A 25,229-nucleotide genomic window follows, 5' to 3' on the forward strand; every position below is an offset into this window, starting at 1 on the left:
TAAAATGTAGAGCCATTTCCTCACAGACTTCTATACAATTTTGCTTATTTTTCAAACCAGTGGAGTGGTCACTGGAAAGAATGCAGGTTTAAGGCATTTTCTACTTTTCATACCCCGGAGGCTACTTCCATTTCTTTTATACAGTCTATTAGTGGAGGTCACTATAAAAGTTCTATCACACTGCATCTATGTGGAATTACTTGAGCAGGATTTCCACTCTTTCTTTTAGCAACAGAATTACAGCGAACCAACCACAGCGAAACTATGCAAAAGTGGTATTTCTACTCCAGCTGCATCCTGTTCCTATTATTGTCAATCTACAGAGAATTGCAAAAGACAGAGTCAATATTCATGCTTCCAAGCTGTGTAAAAATATACATATGCAGTTCACCGTAGAGAGAAGCCTCATCCAGAGCAAGAGAGACCGATGAAAGGCCTCTATATTATTTACCAGAGCAGCTGCAGATAGTTACCTTTCTGTAGTTGGTGATGCGTCGGTTGATGTGCTCCACCCTCTCGCCGTACATGGCACTGAAGCGTACCTGCAGCTCCTCAGGGATCACGTCACAGCTGGAACTCAACCTGCCACACATCTGCACCAGCAGGTCGTCATTACGTGCCAGCACCTCCAAGATCTGGTCAGAGAGAGGGTAAACAAAGACAGGGATGATGAACTTGTACGTCGAAAAAAATTCCATTTGGAGCAACTAATGGGATGCAAATAAATGACCAAGCTCCTTATTCAACAGAAAACAATATGAAATCTGGCTGGAGGGCTGATTTCTCTGCAGCACTTCATGAACAGTTAAACTCGAATATCAAAAAAATGCCCTTGTGCTACTCATAAATCCTCGGAGATAAACCCAGATTGTGATACATATGCTGTATGTACAAAGACAACTCTGACTTCACAGATCAGAGATTAGATACGACGGGAATAAGAGAAACAAATCTCCGAGGCTGCTTAATGAGATGCCCAGTGGAGGAGAGAGAAAAGCAGGGGGAGGAAATGTAACAGCAGGAAGAGAGTGAAGCATAAGACAACCCATGCACCCCGACAGTGTTACCAACATTAAAATTCAACATCGCACAGATCTCAGAGGACGACGTGGAATGCTGGGGCAGATGTTTATAATAACACTAAAATTACTTTTACTTTGGTGGAATGGGAAACTATATATTGCAAGCGGATAGGGCGTGTTTTAGTTTTATGCATTCCATTGGGTTTCATTTAAGATGCAGCTTTTAAAGACTTTAGAACACAAGAGCTGTAAATCTACATCAATTTAAAACATGTACCCACTTGTGATCTCGGCTAATATGTCATAAATATGGGAGATGTTGTTCATCATGTCATTTGGCAAAAAGATGCTGCAAAGTGCTTTTTATTTTTCCACACCAGCAAGTGTGCATCTATGTCTGTGTGAATCCTCTTTTCCTCTGTGTGTCTTAAATCAATGATGATCATTCTGCGAGTATCACTGCTGGGATGTAAAAAGCATGCACTTCATCCAGCTGGGAGCTAACATGACTAAAAAATAAAGCTGTCACTTTTAACTAACATCAAGCCCCTCAAACTACACCGCAGCACTCAAAGACAAAAACAAACGCATTGGAATTTATATTAAAATTTCTTTGCCATTTCAAAAAAACACTCCAAAGTTTTTTGTATTATCAGTCCAAATCTGACCAAGATGTCACGTCCATCCAAACAGCGAAAATATGCAAAGAAAACTGATCGTTTTTCATAATCATTTCTGAGTTATTCTCTTCCTTCTCTTGAGCCTGTTGAGAGACAAAGCCTTGCCACGGTTTGTTTATGTCTTGATTGTTATACCCCATTAGGCAAAGCGCAGCTCTGTGGTGATAAACATCAATATTCATCATAATAAAAAATGTCCCCTTTTCTTTTTCTGTTGTCTCTTTCTCTTTTGACATAAATGTCCCAGCTTAAACAACATGTTTGCTTTATAAACTAAGCTAATGTTGATTATCATTAGTTCACAGTGTTCCAAAAAAAATGATGGATTACACATTATTACTTTAGGGGGAAAAAAATTACTTTACTCCATGTAAAAGTAATTTGTTACACTACTCATTATATGATTTTTGCATTACTCTGCATCATGTTAAACTTAGCATATGCCCACATATCCAAACAAATCTCTATCTAAACTGATCCGAAAATGTTGTGATGAGAACCAAGCACAAGTGCATTTCAAAGAGGAACAAAGTGCTACACTGCTGGAAAAAAAAGGAATAACTGTAACTTATTTGTCTGGATTTCAGAGCAGTAATGCACCACAGACAATGTAATGTCACTACAGTAATGCGTTAACCCCAGCGTCGTTAGTTGAACAGAGCAGAACAGGGATAAGTTGGTCAATAGGAGGCCCTAATTTTCCCCAAAGCCCCAAAAAACAGAATTAAAGTGACTGGTATAATACATGTCATTAAACTCAAATTTAGTGGGGAAAATGCTCCATTTAGGCATATAATCAGCTAAAATAATGAAGGTATTACAACTACATTTTGGATAAACGGTCCCTATAAAAGACAGCGTATCAAATTGAGAAATAACAACAACTATAAAGGTGCTTTAATTGTGAATCTTGCCAAACAATAAAATTTATTAACTTACCACTGTACCAAATTACCAAGCAGTTACCCCAAATTGAACCTGGATCTCGTGTTTGCTGCCTTTAGTTGGACCAAACAAAACCATTCAAATGCCATTAAAATTTATTGAATTACCAAAATTACTGTTTCCAGATACTCCACATAATTAACCCAACGCCTAACCAGATGTTCAACCAGCAAAGCCCAAACAATTGTGTTCTGCCATTCATTTTCAGGAACACAAAAAGTCACCCAGCACTGCAAAAGAACTGCAATGTCAAATATATACTGTTATCACTGCCTTAAATTAGATCACGTTGTTCTGCCCTATATTCATCCCAGTAAAATTCTGGATTAACTTAAAGAGACAGCACCTTAGCAGTGAGGCTGAAGAATCCCTTGGGCTCCACCATCTTCTCCATCACGTGGCACTTGATGCCGGCTGTGCTGTCATACTCGTACACCACTCCGTACTCCAGGTGGACGTTGTCTACTGTCAGACTTACGTGGTCCTTCTTCCCATCAATGATGGCTATAGTGTTGAACTTGTCCATCACCTCTGAGGTTGGAGAAACACACAGGAACAGTGGTTTAACATAGTTCTGTTGCAGACAAACAAGGTAGCACACATGCATGAATTACCAAAATTATGCACTAATTATGGTCTTGGGTGCACAGTCGTAGTGTTGCAAGTGTTTTCATCATCCCACTCAGCACTGTAGGAGGCCTCAGACCACCAAATCTGTAGATAATTTCAGAGAAAGACCCTCTGCTCATGGCTTTGTTCCATCTTCCCCCCAAAAATATGATGAGCAATTCCAAGAGCGTTGAGTTAACCGGCCCTACACTAATGCGATGACTTAATGTGGCTATAAATCCTGCTCCGGAGCCGTTTGCTATGAAGGGAATAGCTTTCCTGTTTTACTTTCTCATTGGGATCCATAAATTGTAGGGGGGGGGAATTAACACTTGATGAGCCAGAGGAGGGGGCTGTTCTCAGACTAACACATTCCAGATGAGCCTGTTTGGAGCTGCGACTCACTTGTTAAGCGAAGGAGGCAACGGGCTCGCGTTCCTGTGAACAAGTCTGTGTTACATCTACAGACACCTTGAGCAGAATTTCTTTTTGTTTTGTTTTTTTTTTTTTCAAAATGAGTTACCCCCATGTAGTTTGTGAATGTGCCTGAGTGAGTGTGTGTGGTCACCTTCTACTTTGCAGTCAAAGCCATCGCCGTTCTCCTCTGGGGCGGGTTTCTGGTTGGTTTTCTGGTTGTCCTCCTGGGCGCTCTCACTGCTGTTGTACACCCACTTAATGGTATCTTGCTGCAAAAATAATCCAACAAAGATTCCATTTAGACTTTTAACCGAAACACTTTTGCATCATAATAATGAGGAAACACTTGAAAATGTTTTCTTACTACTACATATGTTAACTGTAATACATGTGCATCCTTTTACTTAGAATTAAATTGATTGGACATGTGCACAGCTGTCAACACAAGCCAGGCTACTGGAGCATCGCTGTCGTCCCTCCATTCTCGCTTGTGATTAACAGGTGGTATTTCTATTGCTAGAAGAGACGGGAAACCAGAAACAATATAACTGAACACACAGAACTCTGCTGAGCGTGTGCGTGAGTACACAAGCTGAGGCTGGGGTTTGTTGCAGCATGTTTAGCTGATTCTGCCCAGATATGGTGTACAGTGTCACAGTTGGTTTGGCAGAGCATACAGTGAAAAGCCTTCACAAACATATGGAAACATGGTGCTTGGTGAGGCCACAAAAGCAAACCCATGCCAATCTCATCAACCCACTCTAGCGTGCTCCGCAGCCCAGTGTGTGTGTGTGTGTGTGTCTTTGTGCGTTTCTGTGTATATCTGTCTGTGTCTGTTCTCCACACCCAAGCCCACACTGGGTTTTCTGCCAAGGCTACATGCTGTGCCTGCCTACTGGTCTGTGGTCTTCTCGTGCACAACCACACACACACAAACACACATAAAGACACAGAAAGAGAGGGCGGTTCCTCGGAGTCCATACTTGATGTAAACCAGATCTCCAGTAGTTTTGGAACACTGCAGTGCATCATTAAGCCTCAAGTCCCAACGGGGCTCAATTATAATGACACACTAGACTAATTCACACCATACACACACCCTGGGGTTTCTATTTTCACCGTTTCCCACCTTTAACAGGTGGACTGAGCTCGCTCGCCGCTCCCACACTTGCCCGCTGTGAACCACACTCCCAGAAATAAAGAAATGAAGCTGTCTGGCCTATCCCTCCCCCCTTCTTTTCCCTCCATCTTTCCTCTCTCTTTCTGCTGGGTTCTCACCCATCCTGAGCCCCAGCCACCTCCAGATCCCGTCCCTCCTCTCTCTCTGCAGACTGCCAGTCTCCCACAACAAGCCCACTGCTGTGAGCCAGGGGTCAGCGCTAGAGGAGCCAAAACTACTATTATTTCTGTGTAATGACCCAAGAGAAGGAAAGATGGAGTCAGAGAGAGAGAAGGAGAAAGAGAGAGAGAGAAAGAGAGAGAAAGAGTGATAGGAAGGTAAACGGAAGCTAGGAGGTCTTTCTGTGATGTTTATTCTCACGGGTAAGCGGCGCTTGTTTCCCATCTTTTCAGCTCTTTTGCACTTCTGTGACCTCACACAATTCTCCACGACATGACAAACCGATTCACACATATTTCACAATATCACACCAGCCATCATTCTGAGACCTATTCTAAACCGTGACTTGAAAAAACAAAAATAGAAGGACATAATTCCATTTTTTTGTGCAAGACTGCATCATTGAATCATTCTTTCAGCTTCACATGAACGTTCACAGTAAGCTGTGTGTTAAATTTGTGCTGTATCACCCTTAAAACTCCATTACAATATCCAACTTTTGAAAAATGTTTCTGTCTAGTTGGGTTTACTCCATAGTTTATCCACTTTTGCCGTGCCTTTCTTCTCCTCCTGTCTTACCTGCGTAGGTCGCCGATACTTCCTGCACGCAGTGACATGAGCGATGACGCTGGCATGGCTCTCCTTGCTCACATTGATGCCGTTCACCTTGATAATGCACTGGCCCGGGTGGAGACCAGCGATGGCTGCCACCGTGCCTGGCATGAGACAGAGAAGCAGGCAAAAAAGAAAGGAGGGGTGGTCAAGGGCAATAGCTACTGGACATGATCTTGCAGGTGCAAGCTGGGACAGGATAAAAAAAAAAAAAAAAAAAAACACAAGCACATCCTAAAAAATAACTGTCACATCTTCCACATCCTGTACACAAAATTGGGTTGAACAACATTCCTCCTTCTTCTTTGTATTTACAACTTTGTTTCCTGTTTTGGCAGCTCAGGAGGAGTGTGAGAGAGAGTATGGAGAGAGGAGGGAAGTTGTTTATCTGGGGTAGACGAGGGCCTCTCTGAGGGACGTGATTCAGACCATAAGAGAACTTCAAGGTTTACAGCTATCAGGAGGAAGTGCATGGCAGACTAAATATTCCTCCCATTTGTTTTCATAGCTCCTTAAAAACACATCAGGCTTACCACGTATTGTAATGTAAAGAATGTGGAATTCACTGACAAAGCATTGCAAGAATTCAACTATTTAGCTGTAGTTTCTCTGCGTTACCTGAACTTAAATGATCTATATATACACACAGAACAAATAGGTCCATTCTAGTTAAAAATATATCTAAAAAAAAAAAAAAAAAGGTTACAGACCAATAGAAAAATAATTCAGTAGGGACTACACTGTACAAACAAGTATGGAACTAGATAGTGGTATCTAACATTTGCATGTTTTCTCAATATGATAAGCAAGTGGAGCTAATGGATGATACAACGCAATAGCCAATAGCTCTCATCCAGTAGCAGGTGATTTTCTCCTTGAACAAAAATCATCTGGCAAACAGTGTGAAATGCCATAATGCTAAATAGGAAACAGGTCTGATTCTCTAGCCAAGCTTACCTCTATGAGGCTATACTTGGGTACAGGAGAGGACTTTTCTACCTTGTTAACATGTCTGTATGATGTTTTTTTTTTGTATAATACAAGGCACATCATGAGCAAATAAGCACTCATGCCATAGCTGTGCATTTCCACTGTCTCAAAAACAGTCTAAAAAACATGGATTCAGATTTCTGGGGTTTTATATACAACAAACCCAAAGAACCAATCCTGTTGACTTGCACAGAGGGATTTCTGTATCATTATTCTTTCGAATCTGAATCGGCTTCTAGTTTGAACATTTTTGGCTGAATTACACTAATATTACAAGTAGCCATTGTGTAGCGCAGAGTAGTTTTACACTGTTTGAATAGAGTCATAGGTGAGCTGGTGTGCTCCAACTGCAGGGACTTTATAGATCTGTACATTCTAAAGGAGGCAATGGTATAGATGCCCGTCTAAGTCATTTTAAAACAAGAAAGGGTTTTTTTTCCTAGAAAATAACTTCTAAATATGAAGCTTCTCTTTTAGGGAATTAATCAATGACCGGAGAATGATTTTAAGTCAATATCAGCTTGCAAACATATTCACAATGGTAATGTTAAGCATGTATAATGTTTACCATGTTCACCATCTTAGTGTAGCACTAGCATGGTACCCAGTCAGGGAATCACCAGTCATTGGACTTCATCCCCTGCAAACCATGAATGTCTATTTCTATTCTATTTTGGGACAATCCAGTAATTGCTTGGCCAAAGAGGTGGACTATATTTCTAGCTAGCCTCGTTACAGCTCATACCACAAACTTCATTAAGAAAAATGTGTCAAAGAATTGCTGGAGTGACAACTTCTCAAACAATGACAATACACTGAACTGCCACATAAAATTGATTTCCACAATAAAGCTATCTGTACAACTGCTCCTTTTCCTTGTCGCCTCTCTTCTTGTCTCTCAGTGTCTGTAATTGGTGCTACCTGCTCCTGTTGACTTCAGACACCAGGGGACAGGAGCTGTTATGACAGTCTAAGGGATTAGAACACCTCCTACATTATGAGCTTTGTCTCAGGGGATCAGAGCATCTCCTTAAACACACAGCAGGTTCCCAGGCAACCACATCATGTCAACACATGCAGCCGCACACATGCGCACTCACACGCAAGCACATGCCCGGCACATTTCCACGCCGCTATCCCACTTAGATTGCTTAAGGAACAAAACAAGATTCAATTCCTCTGAGAACAGCCGAACAAGGCAATGAATTGTTTTTTGATTGGACCCTATCTTGTGCAAGCCCTGATAGCAGTGCTACTAAACATGCTAAATTAGGTTAGAGGGGGGAGCAGAAGAGGGGCTCTGATGAATTTAGACCAAAAAAAAAAAGTAAAGTGCTTTCCATCACACAGAACAATTGAACCGCTAAGAAAAATGCAAATAGGTACATGGAAATCATTGTGATCATACTACAGCCAAGTCACGCACACCCCCAAAGACTGGTGTAGCAGCTGCTTGCCAGCTGTGCCACAATAACAGAGAGGTGATGGGAAGGCTTTTGCTGATGAAGCCAGACAGCTCAAGTGGTGCCGATCTTTTACCTCTCCCCACAGCGTGGACCACAGAGGGGCCAAATCCACGGATCTGGAAACCCAAGCCATCAGCCGAGTCTGGGATCTTTACCGTCCTGGAGAAGAAAGAGGAAATGTGTCAAACTGAGATACACTTAAACGATTTCGACAGAACCTGTGCATATACATATCCGACTCACTCTCTTGGCTTTGTGCTGACCAGCACCCTGAGGGGTCCCTTGCTGTAGAAACATTGCCTGAGGAGAACTTCAACTTCAGCAAACGGTCTGAGGAACACCAGGTCTCCGTTTATGGCAAATAACTTCTTCCCTACTTCCAGACCAGCCATCTTATAACAGAGGTTAGAAAAGGAAAAAAAAAAAAGAACACATGAAAGGAAAAATATGAAATCAAGCATTAAGGTTTAATGTCACACAAAATCACAGTGAAATATTTATCTCCTTTTTTTTTGCTTCAAGTTAACTTTTTTGGCATACTAACATCAATATGATGTATATATATCACAAAGGAAAAGCACACACGCCCAGTAATAGGAGACAATATGGGATAACTTATATCTGTCAGTGTACAGCTGGATCCTGTTTTGGATTTCATCGTCCCAGATTGAATATTTTAAAGAAATCACACACAATGCCAGCCTCTATGCAAGCCAGACCTTCCAGGCTCATTCAGTGCTACTTTAGGACTGGAGGGAATTATGGGTCATGCGCTTAAACTGATCACATTTGCCTTTAAACTCCTCTGTCCCATTTTCAAACTAGCAGATCAAAGCTGAACACCAAAGGAGACCTCAAAAATATGGCTCCCTTCATTACGCCTTATTTCTGCATGAAAATGCTAATGGCAGCATTAGTGCCACATCGCCACGAAGCAGGTTTAGTTTAGGAGGCAATCCGTCAGAAGTTTATGTTTTTTTATGACTAATGACTGAATCACATTTTCACAACAAAAGACTTGTGCTGACTGGAGCATCACAGCTTTGCCAAGTCACTTCTGGAAAACAAAATCAAAGCGATCACATTAGCAGTGTCGCCTCCAGTTCTATATAACCCATGACCTTCTGAATGAGAGGCAACACAAATAGAACTTTCCTCTTGGCATCCGTTGTGCCATAAACAAAATTAACACTGTCAAGAACATGCACTAACAGAAAAAAATCCAAAAAGCAAACTTCTGTCTCTAGATATTTCATCACCAAACTTCCAACACAACCTGTTTTTATAGGGATATGCAAATTAATTAACGATACTTCTTCAGAAAGTAAGTCGGACTCTCACATGGTTTTATATTTGGGCACTTGTGTAAAGAGTGGAAGTATGTCCACCCTCCTGAATGTGCACACACTATATGAAGGTGTGTGCTCTCACCTCAGCTGGGGAGCCCTTCTCCACAGATTTGATGATGGGAACTCGGTTCCTCTCTTCCAGGGTAAAGCCGTAGCCTCCATCGCTGGGCCTTATCTGGAAAACAACATGTCTCGCATCAGCACAATCCCTAGCCAGCAGACTGAGACGTTTTCACAGAGCACAAACACGCACACCAGAAGAAGATACTGGCACAGACAGATAGCAGAAATGGTAGTATTTGCTCACTCCTGTGAAAAGAATGCTTGTCTTGCTTACTGAGGTATAAAATAGACTTTTGCAGTGTTATTACTTTTCCTGCTCACAGCTGTGCGCTTCATAATGATTTACTACTGTGCTTTTAGTTTGCTTTGAGTTGTGGGTAAATTATAGCAAGCCTTAGCATATTAGACACACAGGGAGCTAATCAATCAATAAGCCAACGCCATGGAGCGCTCACCAGGAGAGACTTGGAGATGACATTTTCAACTATTTTCAGGTCATGCTTCATAGGTTTATGCTTGGTGTTGGAACCCTCCATCTCCTCATCAGCAAAGAAGCGGAACAGCAAAGGCTCGTCCTTGAATTCACTCTTCTCCAACACTGAGGGAGGTGACGACATAGTATTGTGTGAATGTCAGCGAATAAACAGAGAAACAACAGAGTCAATGAGCGTACAAGTTTAGCTTGTATAAAAAGAAAAAACACGGTATGTGATTTCCAGAAAATGTGCTACAACCGTTCCTTTTATTATTATTCTAGTCATGGTATGTGCCGCTATTATTAGTTTTAGCTTATTCAGAGAAGGGAATAATATGAGCAAACAGTCAATACTTAGAACCTCAGTGTGTGTTTCTGTGCAGAGGCAGAGTACATTAAATTTAGCAATAATTCATCCTGCATTAAATAAAAAGGTTAAGCCCATCTAAGTGTGACCACAATAGCATCACATGCCAAATGGAGCATGCCCAAGCCCTTTAACACGTACAAACCATGTATATTCAAAAGCACAAACAGAGAAAAGGAGACCCTGCTTTCATGGCAAAATATTACTTTTGAATGAACCCAGTCTCAGCGGCATCATAACCTATCCACCAAGACTTCAATTCTGAAATAAAAAATAGCCCTGAGGGGAAAAACAGAGTTTCCTTCTAACATTCCCTCACTTCATTCCCCTCAAGATCAGATATAGTGCCAATAGTTTTAATAGCTACATCGTCAGGCCAAATAACTCGCAGGCACGAATGGCAAAATTACCCTGTAGGCTGTGGAAGTGAAAGGAAGTTTGATGGCTGGGGTTTGTTATGTTCTATAGATGTGCCGGTAATTTGTAGTGTGAGGCTTGAACTGCGGGTAGTTCGGAGCGGTTACATCATGGGGGTATGAGGAGACACGCTGTGACTCATGCTGCAGCGTGTATGATGTGGACTTTGGCACGAGAGAAGCGTGGAGCCAAAAACAAATCGGCCTCTCATAAACAAACTGTAACCATGGCTACTGTCCGTTTTTGCACTTACTGCTGACAAACATCCACGTGTTATCTGCCAAGTTCCCAAAGCTAGAGCAAACCAACCATGCATGTACCCAGCACTCGGTTACTTAAGACATAAATATGCGCGCAAGTATGCATGAAGTTAATTATGGTATGCTTGAATACAGCCATAGACATATGCGCACACACACAATTTTATTCACTGGATTGGAAAAAAGTTCTATTCCTGTAGCGTGTCAAAGGGATTATAAGTAGAAATGGAAAGAGAACAAGAGTGGTTGTGTTCTAAAACAGAATGCTAAATGCCAGACGTCCTCTGCAACGACTCCTATTTAGTCAGTGATGGAGAGGACACCAGTGTCAAGCAGCATCAGAACTTTTTCTGGTCTGCTAAAATCCTTAACAGTGAGAAGTGCTGTACCGTGATGCATGAAGCCGTTGTCGCACAGCTCCACCCCCAAGATCAATGCTTCCTCCCTCGTTCTGCAGTCCCCCTGCACCGGGAGACAAGAGAAAGAGTGGACGCGCAGGAGAAATAAGACCGATTCCAGCATAAAGAGTTGATAGAGTAAATGAGTCAAGGGGGAAAAAGAGTAAAAGAGGATGAGAGAAAATAAAGGAGAGCGACAGAACAAAGGACATTGTGTGTTTAGAGAGCAGTCAAAATGCCACACTCACACCCCTCCTTTGTTCCTGAATCCAAAAGCCCCGAGGCCAGCCCTGCTCTATCTTAAACACGGCCAAAATCATGTCTAGACAGCAGTGACTGACAGCTCTTGAAGTCCCACTAAAGGAGTGAGAGCTGTTCCACTGGCCTGGGTCAAACACATTCATATGGACTACCACAGACACACACATGCATGTGATGTCTGCCATTGATTCTGTGGTGGTCGCCGTATACATTTCATTTCTTTGTTGTCATCCTGTACGGGACTATCAATCTGTCAACCTCAAAGCTTCCTGTCAAAGTCAATAAAGCTTAGCCGTCCGATCAATTCTGCTTTTCTTTCTTCGTTTCCTCTCGGCTCCGCTGAGAGCCTGATGGTTTCTTTTCTCTGCTGCACATTTGAAGTGACTGACCTGTTATGACAACAGCCACTTCCATCTTTCTTTCTGTCTCGCACTTTTCCCCCCGCCTCCAACTACTCTGTGTTTCCAGAAGGGGATGTAAAATATGCTTTCAGAAACCAGTGGAAACTATTTAGAACAATGTGTTGTGGTTTAGGGTTTGGCAATCAGGGTCAAATCAGTAAGTTTTTCTAAAAAATATCTAATGAATAGTATAGAATTATGACAGGTGTATGACAGTCTCCAAACTAAAAACTGACTCATATTGTGATTAACTCTGTTTCATTGCAATTCAAATCAAATTCATCAAATTCTTTTCACATGCAAAAGACAAAAACTCAGCAAATCCTTTTGTCGGTGTTTAGTTACAACATCCTTGGAAAGACTTATTGGGACAAAATCCTGTAAAACAAACAGAAAATCTATACACGGTAATGTTGATAGAGCAGATTATAGGCTTACCTGTGCTATAAGCCAGTCTATCAGCTTGTTAGCCATGACTACGGATTTGTAGGTCCGCAAATGATAGTCCTTATCCCTGCACGAGAACAAAAGCAGAGAACTTTAACAGAAGAAGGAAAACAAAATTCTTGGGCTGTTTAATTTTACCATTCACTTTAACTGTAATAGACTCGGACAGTTAACATGTGAAGCGGTAATTGTTTGGTCTATTTAAACACAATGCCTAAAGGAGGACTAATAATTCCTACTGTCAGCGAGGCGCGGCCACTTTTCAAGCACTGACAGTTGTGTCATAAATCTAAGTGAGTTTCTGACATTTGGTGACAGCTAAACAGCATTCCTCTGGGCAAGTCTGGTAACAGCCCCAGCAGCGTTTGGCCCCGGGGTGCCCCATGTCAGCGTGGTGTTGCTGTTCTCAGTGTTACCCACACAGCCGCACTTTGCCAGACCCCGAGAATGCTGTTTGAAATGGAGCCGTGACTTTCCCATGAACGCAGGGGCCTCCCCAGGGACACGCAAGGGGCTGAGCTGCAGGGCCGGGAAAGTCCAGAACCACCGTGACTTACACCACTTTACCGCTCCCACCACATGCAAACACCCAGTCAGACACACGCGCAACCAAACATACACATGCTTTTCTAGGACACGCAGTTCAGACGAGTCAAATAAGACTTGTGGGACAAGTTAAAGTCCGGTGTCAGCTGTCTGGCGTTCTTCAGAATGTGAAGCGTGAGAGGCCGAATGCCGCCCTGTTTCCTCCACAATGAAACATTCTGTTACATAACTCTATCTGACAGCCTGTGTCAGTCTCTGATATGGACGGTACAGTCAGTATTAGCCCGTGAGGCACGATGCCCTGTCGCACCATGCATAAAACACCAAAAAGGAACAAGAGGTACCCTGCATTTTCCCTGAACGGGATACTAAAGCCGGAGAGATTGGGGCTTCAGCGGCTGGTGCAAAGTGAGGCTGTCAGAGTGAAAAATGGGGGGTAAACAGCGGTCCAGTGGGCAGCCATATGTTGAGGATGAGGAAACAGCAGTTTGAGGAGTAACAGAGGGAAAGGTCAGAGAGGTGGTTTTTAAACTTGCTGTCCAAAGAAGAAAGTTTGCCTTGGCATTTTGTCTGTGGAGATGTAGGCAAATGTTAGATGTTGAGAGCACTCTTTGGAATAAATTACTCAGAGGATGCTAAAAGTTCAAGCTTTAATCAACTGCTCAGCCCAGATGAATGACTCAAGTATAGCGAGCCATCTCGTTTTTTTTTTTTTTTTTTAATTTTGAAAATCCTACACATGCATCCATAAATATTGAGTTTCTGGGGGATTCATCAGCATAATAAAGAAAACTGAAATGCCAGTTTTTTCCATTCTGTATAAGGATAATTTATGAGCGACCTTCTCTATGTTGTGTAGGTTTGCAAGTCCCTCTGTGTGCATATAAAAAATTTAACTCATAATCTATTCATGTGTGTAACTGTGTGTACTCAGCATTAGCCTACAGTGGGCTGTGCAATGAGATCCCTTGGAGTGGATGGTGGATTCAGAGACTTCTTGTGAGGAAAGTGGAGGAGGGTGGGCACACAGAAGCTGGATAAGGGTGCGGGGGCTGCGTACTATACGCTCCCCCTTTGCCTCATCTCTCTCGCGCTGCCAGGAAATTCCACCTAATTAGGCAGGGGCTGGTTGCTCCAATTAAACTCTGGCATTCCCAGGCCCTGTGATTCATTGTGCTGGGCTCTCAGCGAGAACGCACTGCACAGATTTGCTGGCTAACAACACACACAACTCCAGTACACCAACAAGAGTTATTACGTCAAGAGGTTTGGCCTCAGCACAAACACCAGCGGACTGAATGCTGTCACCCCAAACATTCACACATAAATTCACCCTTTAGGGCTTATTAGTGGTTGGATCAAAGAGAAATACAGAGGTGCTTCTATGATGGAGTACATCAATGATCAGCGTGCCCCCCTCCTTTAGCTATGGCACAGTTTTATAGGTGTGAAATTAAAGCTTTTCTTTAGGCCGTTTGAAATCCAGCATAAACAGCCAACCTTGATGTCGGGATTTGGATTTAAACACATTAGCAGCAGGCAAAGACTTTTCATATGGAGTTTAGAGGAAAAACACCAAAGACCAAGGCAGACCAGCAAATTACTCCGATTAAGAGATTTTACTTGTGGGACAAAATTTCTCAAAAAACACTCATCATGCATTTTGGTTTCAGTGACTTATTCCTGTTTTTGATGTGACATGTTTTCAGTAAGCACTGATTTAAGGTACAGTAAAACCTGACACAATTTCATTACCAAAAGTTTGCAACCAACAAGCTGACCTTCAAAACAAATTACTATTTTGCATTATGCTGTATGTCTAAGATTCTGAATCAGTGCTGAGCACCTACAGAATGACTCTGCCAGGGTGGATCAATATGAGATGTGTAAGTCCCATTTATTGTAACTCAATGGACGCCACAAAAGGCAGAAATGAGGCCATTTGTGGCTGTGATAAACGGATTGAGACATGTGGCATAAGCATAACATGGACACACAACAAAAGAAATCACTTGTAGTTTTGTATTTAGAAACAGGGGAAAGAACAAAAACTGTCTGCATAGCTTGATAAAACAATCATTACTTGGGTCTATTTATTAGCATTTTCCAGAGCTATCAACCACATCAAAAGTTTGCTTAGTTTTTATGGGGATGGATCTGCAGGCTTAGTTGCTGTCTTGGAAGCACTTTTATAAACTCTTGTCCATGTTGGCTTTAAGTTCCAAGACTTGATCAAAATCAAGAATAACTTTGGTGCTGATGAAGACCATGTGCTGACACTAAAAGTAGGGGTCAGACCACTAATTGCTCTGGCCGATTATCAGATCAGATATTTTAACCAGTTCCCAATAAAATCGGTTTAAAATTGAACTATTTTGGCTGTGATGCAACTGCCTCTCTCTATTGTTGTCACCACTCTGTGGTCATAAGCAATGCGTTGCCCACAGCACCATTTGATTGGTTACACATCACAAGTAATAGCCTGTCGACACTGAAGGATACATTTTGAAAAGTTCTCTTTAAAAACTTCATATTCAAACCATTTTAAAAAAGACATTTCAGCATTGTTTTGTATTAAAGTCTGTGTTACTCTAATTTTGACAGTAGGATTTCAACTTCTGCAGCAAATTGGTTTGTTTATCGGCTCCAGATATTGATTATCAGTCTCCTTAATTACTTATAATTGGCAATGGCCTTGAAATGCACAATGTGTGTCGATCCCAGATTAAAAGAGATATGAAAATGTGTTTTTTCAGAGCACATTTAGATGTAGATGGTCAAGAAAAAAAAACGTTCAGGCTCATGACGATATTATAAGGAAGATATTGAGTCAATCCAATGAACATAATGAAGTATTTAAATTCTTTTGCACACTTTCAACAGTGTTTACTATCTCTACCAACAGGCTATTCTCTCAAAAGCGCCAAGAGAGATTCATCAAAATTTAAGTGTGTCCAACATGAGCCCAAACTACTCACCATCTGATAGACTCAATCTCCTGCACCACATCTGTGTTTTCAGACTGGGCAGATAAAACCTGCTATGCTCAATCACCCACAGAAGCCGCTGCACTCTATCACCATCTGTGCCAACTCCTCATCAGTCAGCTCCTCTTCAAAAACAATGAGCTCATAGTTCACCAAGTTATCCCTCTCCTTCTCTCTACTTGCTTTGTGGCGAGGCTATTTTTAGGTGCAAAAGCCAGATGCTAAGCTAATGGAGCCCCACCTGGCTTGGCTGCAGTGGAGTGGAAAAGAAAATGGCCACCTACCTGATGACAGGAGTGAAGAGGCTGTGAAGGCGGCAGAACAGCCGAACGCCCTGAGAGAAACAAGCAGGGTGTATTTCAGTGAAAATGTGCAAAATGTGATTTTAATTGCATTAGTGTCTCCTGCTTACCTTGGATATAACATCATGCATGTCGCTTCTGGGGTGGTAGGTGCCGTCGTCGTAGCGGAATCGGTACAGTACAGGCTCAGGTTTGAACTGGTGTTTGTCTGTGACTGAACAAAATGCAATTCAAAAGATGATAAGATTTTTTTAACGGGAGATGTGCCAGAATGAAGGAAAAAGCAAGAGAAAAACTCTCACACCCAAAGGAAGCATTATTCATCTTGCTTTAAATTTGAAAGCATAAGAGGTTTAGAAACATATTCAAGCCGAGCAGGACTGCAAAGAAAAACAAGCTTTCCTGACAAGAAGAACTTCACACAAAGTGGTCACAGATAACACAGCTGCTCAGAGCTCTGTGCTCCGCTTGCTTTAGGGGACTTTGTTGTAGACCCTCCAGCAGTAATAACAGCTGGCTCTGTATTCTTGGCTGCAGCCATGCAGGTTCCATTAAAGGTTTTTATGAAAAGATATTCTAGCGTTTTTCACATGGGGGCTTCTAACTGCACTGTGAGAGAGCTCAGAGGGGCTCGGAGTTATTCCTCTCTGTCAGGAGCAGCTTTAAAGCCCAATCTCATTTCTCAGCAAGGAAGCAATAAAGTGCCCCTGAGTGATTTAAGAAACAACTTGACTCGAGGCCCTACTCTTTTGAGGAAAAAAAAATACATGCAGAGCACTATGCACCATTTAGCCTGAATGCACAGCATCAGCCAGCGTAAGCCTCGTGCACTAAACACACTTGCTACCCAAAAGCCACAGAACAGCAACTGAGAAAATATTACACAAACATTACGGCAAGAAGCGATTAATATTTATAATCCCTTACCTAAACATTGTGTCAAGGGAGTGTTTAAATGGGACACCTGCTAAGACATAAATAAGACAGCTGCATCTACATTGTAGGCTTCAGCCAGGGAGGGAAAGCGTTGAGAAAGTCTACTTGTTGAATGAAGAGCATTCATCAGGCAGGGCTAGAGGTTAGGTCAGGCAATCGCAGGCATTTGCATGCTCTACACCATGCAGCACAGAGTAAATTGGACTGCGGCAGATTGGGTTTTAGATCTGGAAGAGCAAAGGGTGATAAAGCATGTCTGAGTGGGAGAAAAGAAAGGATTGAAAAAAAAAAAAATCCCGAACTAACCATGGTGGATGATGCCATTCTCGAGCAGCGCTTGACCCAGGTGAACCCCTTCCTCTGGGTTGCCTGTCTCACCAATTTCCATCAGCCAGGACACAAACTCACTGGGGAAACACAAACCACAACACTGGCTGAACATCACATGTGCTCACTCACACAGAACACAACAAAAATGCACATGGGAAATTCCATCACTTTATAAAGGACAATGCATGTGACGCACGGAGAGAGCTTTGAATTTACCACTGATAACATGTAAGACCAGAGAAGAGGCAGGAACCTTTTTAACGTTCTACAAGCAACATTAACTCTAAATGGATGCGCCTATAGCCACAAACACTATATTGGCATCATTTGTTTTCTTTTAGGGGTCATGTCTGTCTGTTAAAACAACCAGCAGGCTTTAGCTTGGGTGGTTTGTCTAGTGTAACTTTATTTATTTTATATGTACAACGTAATCAATTGGATGTTGGTGATTCCTTGACGGAAAATGCAAGATAATTTTTGCTCTGCATCATTTACAACTGGAAAGAGGAAACAAGCCAACCGCCAAGGCAACAAAAACAGCATCTGATGTTCTGATGGCCCAAATGAGATAAATGGGATAATTCTCTGTAATTTAGTGACTCAGAGGGAGAGAGAGAGAGAGAGACTGAGAGGATGAAGCAAAGCGAGAGGACTGACTATGGAGACCATGCAATGCAGCAGTAGTCTATCTGATTACATCCTTGATGTCCCGTCTCTCCGCAAAAGCCAAACAAACACGGCCAGAAGCACCATTGGAATTCCATGGAACTCACTTCCAGGCCATGATGGAGGCAGCCGGGTGTCAGCATCGAGCCAACGGGAGCATTTAAAAAAGTTTTCAGAGAAACAACTGACCAAACACCCCACCTCCCAACATCTTACACTCTTTAACCACTGATCCTTGACGTCTTTTCTCTCCACAACAGACCACAGGGGAAAAACACAAGCCTATAACCATGTCAATTTGTCAACCTCTGTATCTTAACCAGGGAAGGGAAAAACACCCTGAATGGGTGGACTGTGGAGTTCTCATGGCCTCGTGATACCTAAGCAGTGAACCATTTCAAGTATTTGAAATCTATATGTGGGACTGAGAGAAACTGAGCAAATCAAGCATCCCTTTATTTCAGGCTCATTACATGTGGACTATTTTTCCTTTGTGTCACACATCCTTTGTTTTTGCATTTCACATACAGGACTTCTGTATATGGGTACGAAAAAGGAAAACTGATGTCTTATGTTTCATATTTCACTGAGCTAATCAGATTTTGACAAATTTGAAACAAACTGGATAGCGGATTAACCAACTTTTTTTAGATTAAAACTAATAAACTATTTTTTTAAATCTAATCCTTAAATTTGGTGATTTAAATTTTGTCAGAACAAAAAATAAAGCAATAGTTCAGCATTTTAGGAAGGTTGCTTATTTTCTTACTTGTCAACAGTTAAAGGAGAAGATAGATACTATCCACAAATCTGTCTGTTAGTGGTGATAAGCTTAGCTTAGCATAAAGACCGGAAACAGCTAGCTTTGCTAACAAAATTCTAGCACGTCTAAAGCTCAATAATTTGCATGTTTGTTTAAAAAGGCCAAAGCATGAAAAAAAAAACTCGAGCTAAGCTAACTGCCTGCCAGCTACAGCTTTGTATTTATTGAACAGATACGAGAGATGAAACTATCCTCTTATCTATCGCTCAAAAGAAAGCAGGTCTCAGACAATATCTATCTTTGTACAGCAAAAATACAGAATATTAACCCCTAGAGCCCAGTTTGTTTGTTTGTTTTTAATTTTCACCTGAAAAACCCAAATTCAGTCAGTAACATCTGCACAGCATTCAGGCCTAAAGAAGCAACTTCAGGCTCTGTGAACAGTTCAGAAAATGTAGAAATTCATAAAGTCATCTTGTTTTCATCGCCAGCACAGAGTGAGATCTGGAAATGTCAATATCGACATTTCCCCTTCCACCTAATCAAAAATATAGATTAGACAATGAATAACAGCCTTGAAAAAATGAGCCTGTGACACTGATGTTATTCAACCTGTTCTAAAAATTCCTCAACTGCAGTCCTACCAAATTTGATGCAGTGCATCACAGCATTGCTACAGCAGCTTTAGTTATTGTAGTACTTCACTCACTGAATAAGCAACCTCTGAAAAATGGCAGCAGGTTACATTTTAATATCAGATACAGTCTGGTCCTGGCACATGGAGTTCCAGCATGAAAAAGGTGTGCTTTTTTATAATAATGTCATGCTACTTCATTTATTTAATATGAACACAAGTATTGCTTTTTGTTTTTGCTTACATTTTTTTAGCTTTATCTTTACTAAAATATTGTGTACTTATATCTCATTGCTATTCTATTTGGTACTGCATTTATTCTCAGGTGGCAATTTTTCCTGAGAAACATCTGGCATCTTATCTGACATATGACTATTTCCTAACTCTGTGAAAGTGAAATCTATCTACATGTGCGTGCAGCAAAGGCAGCAGTTTTTATTCACAATCCAGCTGCATTTATCATCTGAGTATACTGAGGGAGCTAAAGGTGTATTCACAGAAATGTCAAAATGAAAGAGAAGAAGCCTTTCCTCTAGGATGTCCAAGATATTGAGTGAGCTTTAAAGGTGCTTTTAATTAACATCTGTCACGACAAGCAGACACCAGTGTCGGTCATATGCAGAAACCACCGATACTCTTGTTTTTCTGTGTATTTCAGGTTTAAAATGGGATGATACCGTCAGGCTAGGTGGCTGTCACACACATTTTCTTTGATGAATTACACTGTTGCAGAAGACAAACCACAAATAAGATTGTGCCATTTGAAGGGGAGGAGTTCCAGACCCTGAAATAGCCCTCAGCCCTAGAAAGAAAAAGAAGAGGCGTGGAAAGAGAATAAAGCATTTCACAATGGAGGGAGTGGGCTGAGTTGAAGCCATAGGCAATGTGGTTTTCATCAGAGACATACGATGCTGGTTCTCATTCACCAATTACGCCTACATGTAATCATCTCCAAAAATCATCGCAGTCGGGGGAAGTACAGAGGGGCTCGAGATGTCTTTCTACCCACAAGTGGTCATCCAGGTGTTGGCCAAATTACACGTGGAGGGGGATAGGTTTCCAAAGGGAGCTTCCCTGAGCTGCTTTCTCACCATATGATCTCTTCAAACGCAACGAGGTGACCGCATAGAACTCGCGTTTGATCCTTTTAATCTTTTCAGCTGACAGATCCATTCCTTCTCCAGACCGCAAGGGATCTGGTGTTGTCTGCGTGGACCAAAGGAGAAAGTAACTCCTCATTCCAAACCGCCATGCGATGTAACTTGGCCACAGCTATGTCCAATTGGACTGTTTGGTTGGACTTTTTTTTTTTTTTCTTCCCTCCCCGTGCTTTTAAAAATAACAGGGGTTTTGACATGACTGTTTAAGCTCAAGTGATTTTCAATGTGATTATTACGAGTCAAATAATCTCTTGAAAAACTTAAAACAAATGGAAAACATGGGTCATCCTGAGATGTACTGGGGTGTTTACAGGGCAAATTTGTTATGGGATTTCAAGAGTCAAGATGAGAACACAGTTTAAACAACATCCAACCAAGGCTGTCTTGTGAAAATACTTTATTTCTAACCCTTTCTAAATTGTACAGTGTCATCACTCTATAAAAAAAGACTTCTGGCAATTGCACACAATTTTCATTTTCCAACTCTTTAGCTGCAGCCAGATGTTCGCAGATTTTATTATCCTAATCCAGCTTTGTCACCTTCTCAGTCTCACAGTGTCTGCTTTCCTCATTGGCCTACAAGATGAGATGGACATTACTGTGAACAAAAAATAGAAACTCACGCTAGAAGAATTAATGTTTTAAGTCTCCCAGCTGAGGGAGAGCAAGAGGTGCAATATCCTATCAAGATGTGCTGAAAAAAATCTTTCAGGCTCAATTAAAAGAACACAGTGTGAAGATTGAGAATCAGGGAGTTCTGGCTGTTAACACAACGGAGGAACTGGAACTCACGAACATTAATGATTTGAGTTACAGTCAGTACCCTCGAATTATCTAGTTTTGAAGGAGACTGCAGGAGACCTAGAGTTGCATCCAAGGAGACTTTCCTTTTAAAAAGTTCTAAAGGCTGAGCAAAACAGCTTTAACCTAATTTTTATTTTTTTTTTACTCATATGTTTGCATGAAAACCTGACAATGTGACACCAAGTCATCTTACATGATAAAAGAAAACTGCTGAAATGGGGGCATGCATACTAAATATAGCTCAAGGACAGGATTTTGAGCAAAGCACCCCTTACAGTAAATATTCTCAACTATCAGCAAACGCAAGACAGACACAGGCATGTTTAGACTCATCACCAGAAAACATGGAAAATGCACTGAGTTCACAGTGAAAAATTCAAGGACATGTACAAATGGCCAACAAAGACACACACACACACATACACAGCTGCCCTCTGGCATAATGGTTCCTCTGCAGAAGTTACCTCATGGATTCCTCGGCCCAGAGCTTACTGTAATCTAACATGGGCGAGGGAGAAAGCGGGCAGTCAGCTGAGCCACACAGGGATATCTCCCGGTGATTTATGGCTGGCATTCAATGGACGATCCGTCCCCAGACACCACACCAATAATCCTTAAATAAGATTCATAGGCTAAATCTGGCTGGATTTGATTTTCCCATGACTGAGACTGCAGATATACATAACACAGCCTCCTGAACAAAAAGCACCAATGCTTTCTTCTTCCCAGCTGCTCTCTTTAGAAATCCCTGCCAATTCAAAAATGAAAGCCGGGACAGAGAAACTGATCTTTACTACAACAGTGTCCTGTGTAATCTGCTTTTCACACCGTACAGTGGCTGTGCTACCTATTTCACACGAAATACCTACAAATCTTTAAAGTTTAAAACACACAGAATATATATTTATGACGGTTTATTTAAAAAGCTCATGGTGCAGTAATCCAGCTTGACATTCACTCATTCGCTGTAAAACCACAAGGACTGAACATTCAGTCGTTTTCCCACCGGATGAACTGCAGATCAGCAGCGGGAGCCTTACCTTCCCAGGAAGCACTTGGGGAAGGTGGTGAGCTTGCGTTTCCGGTCCTTAATGAGGTTACCCTTGGTCATGAGGTGGTAGAGCTTCTCTCCCTTCTCCGACACCATCACCCATGTGTCCTGCTCCATGCCAAGCCTTAGACCTGTGCAGGACGGGAGAGAGTCGGTGTCATGGCATTAATAATCTTTGCACTGAGCTCCTACACGAGATGCAGCATCAGTTACTAGCTGGAGAAGGTTAATGTCTCCTAATTTCAAAGATTAATTAGCAGAGCCTAGTTTACAGCCTAAGGTATGATGAAAATTTTATCTTGCAGAAATCTCAAAAGAGAAACTGAAAATATTGTAGGAAATACAACAGTTCTGCATGGAGGCCCAAAAATCTCTCAGCGGATCCCACATCCCATTTATTCCCTTTTTTTAATAGCTACATTGGTTTGTATTGATTTTCCCAAACACAACATATATTCTCAGTTATTTAATTCAAGACAGATGTTGAGAAGGAAAAAAAAAGAAAAAGGAAATGAGTTTCCCAAGCTGACTGTATTAAAAGTGAACCAGCACCAGCCCTGATACTATTAAACCAAAGCGTCTTCTTACTTTTCCTTCGCTCCCTCTCTTTCATGATGGCCTCCAGCCACTCCTGCTTCTCCTCTGGGGTCTTGGCCATGCAGACGAACCACTTGTTCTTGGCCGTGTTGTGGATCTTCCAGCCGTTGTTCACTATGTTCCCGCTGCTGTGGTAGTCAGCTGTAAGGCAAAAGAGGAGAGCGTAAGGGACAGAAAAACGATCTTCTGGTTTTATAAAGTCCTCTCTGCAAGGGGTGGAACAACACAAATCCACTTTTTTTGACTCATTTACGCTCCGAGTGATTTTTTTGTGTTTGAAGAGGAGGGCCATCAATCAGGGGCTGCACTGATCATGACACTGTAAAGCGAGTTATTGGGGAGTTGGGTTCACAGTAAATAGGGGTTAGCCCATAAAACACAGCCGTAACATGAGGGACAAATCCAACGAGTTGCTTCAGAGAAAGCCTAATATCATTGTGATAGCAGCGTTGCAGCTTGTAAAGGAAAAATGAAGAAATACAAGAACAGACAAGAAGTTATCTAATGATTTAGGGCTTTTTAATACAGGAGTTTGGGTCTATTTTTCAAACAACATCCATTATAAATCTAATAAGAATACCATTCTCTGTCTCTGTGCAAACACCAGCCTCATTTTCCTCAGCTCCACTACCACCACTCATAGTCTCTATTGAGTGGTTCATTGATTATCACTCTTCTCCTTTAACGAGATAAACGAGGGGACACACATGCAGAAGGAGGACTATCCATCAGCATTATTTACTACCGAGTCCTCAGAATACTCCCTCAGAGCCGACGGCTGGTTGCGATTCACCACCTACGCCGAGAGCTGTTAGGAATGTCAAAACCTTCCGCGAATGGAAGTGAACTCTTGACCGTTAGTTGAGCCTCCATCATTATTTCCATCTCTTAGGGAACATTTCAAATGCCTCCCCAACTGACCTCTGATTTTTTTCCCCTCCAAGGGTGTAACAAAAAGCAAAAGCATTACAATCATCAATTACAATCACGTCTAAAAGCATATACAGTGTGGTGTCCTTTATATGGAATGCCTCGAGGGGCGTATTTCTAACCTCAGGCAGCAAGTGTGTGCCTGGGAAAAAGTCGTGGCACTTTCATTACATAGGAATCCAAGCTAAAATACTCCTGTCGCCCTGGATCTCAGATTGAGATCTCCCGCCTGTGGTGCAGAACACCCACGAGTTACTGCTCTGCCGCCTGCCTCACGTGTTTATCCTCCCGCTCCTTCTCCAGACCCAAGCCCATCCATCTCTCACCGAAAACACCCAATATTACTGCCCATCTAGGTCTGCTGGAAAGGAAATGATGGCTTCTACAAATATAAATGATAATCAGTGGCTATGTGAGGCCAAGAGACACAAGCGTTGGAGTTCACCGAGGACCAGCAGCAGCACAGTCCCAAGGATATGTAACTATAGATGTCTAAAGAATGTTTATAGGTAAATCTTATTTTTCCATTGGCGATCCAAGTATAAAATCACACAGTTGTGCACCAGCTCAGGCCAAGGACCGCGTTGCGTTGTGGATTATTATGGCATATTTTTCAACTCCAGCTGCCAAGAGCGCTAAAATAAAAAAAAAAATGAGGATCTGAGAGCGGGCGAGTGAAGAAAGAGAGAGGAAAATCAAAGTGTGTTGGTCCACGATAAATGCGGTATCTTTTTACGGCACCGCTTACCTGTGCCATCATCCACATTTTCCACCTCCATCACCTCGGTGTTGATTCGCCCTCTGAACAGGTAGCGAGGACCCTCTGTGGAAGTCTTGCTGTTTTTTAAACGCCTTGGACAAAGAGAAGCAGAATTATGAATAAACTAGAAAAGTTTAATCATTTCATGTTGTTAAATTGATGTGTGATTAGTTACACTCCCAGTGCATTCTGGATTTTATAAAGGAATAATTGAAGAGTTTGTTTGCAAAAACAGATACCTCCAT

General features: G+C 41.9%; 1 protein-coding gene across 2 annotated transcripts in view; it reads right to left on the bottom strand.

Moving 5' to 3' along the window:
• Positions 1-25,229, bottom strand: part of prex2 (phosphatidylinositol-3,4,5-trisphosphate-dependent Rac exchange factor 2) — a 93,377-nt gene that overhangs the window by 43,438 nt on the left and 24,710 nt on the right. For both annotated transcript variants that reach the window (XM_008295779.1, XM_008295778.1), the window contains exons 8-23: positions 24,973-25,076; positions 23,286-23,435; positions 22,687-22,828; positions 17,596-17,696; positions 16,464-16,567; positions 16,336-16,385; positions 12,510-12,585; positions 11,401-11,473; positions 9,948-10,090; positions 9,512-9,604; positions 8,324-8,472; positions 8,154-8,239; positions 5,592-5,728; positions 3,825-3,942; positions 2,994-3,178; positions 474-635 (exon numbers count right to left, since the gene is read on the bottom strand). In XM_008295779.1, the coding sequence (XP_008294001.1) occupies positions 474-635; positions 2,994-3,178; positions 3,825-3,942; positions 5,592-5,728; positions 8,154-8,239; positions 8,324-8,472; positions 9,512-9,604; positions 9,948-10,090; positions 11,401-11,473; positions 12,510-12,585; positions 16,336-16,385; positions 16,464-16,567; positions 17,596-17,696; positions 22,687-22,828; positions 23,286-23,435; positions 24,973-25,076 (1,873 nt within the window). The remainder of the gene's footprint in view (positions 1-473; positions 636-2,993; positions 3,179-3,824; positions 3,943-5,591; positions 5,729-8,153; positions 8,240-8,323; positions 8,473-9,511; positions 9,605-9,947; positions 10,091-11,400; positions 11,474-12,509; positions 12,586-16,335; positions 16,386-16,463; positions 16,568-17,595; positions 17,697-22,686; positions 22,829-23,285; positions 23,436-24,972; positions 25,077-25,229) is intronic.

The sequence above is a fragment of the Stegastes partitus genome, unplaced genomic scaffold (genome assembly GCF_000690725.1).
Source record: "Stegastes partitus isolate 25-593 unplaced genomic scaffold, Stegastes_partitus-1.0.2 Scaffold1075, whole genome shotgun sequence".
NCBI lineage: Eukaryota > Metazoa > Chordata > Actinopteri > Pomacentridae > Stegastes > Stegastes partitus.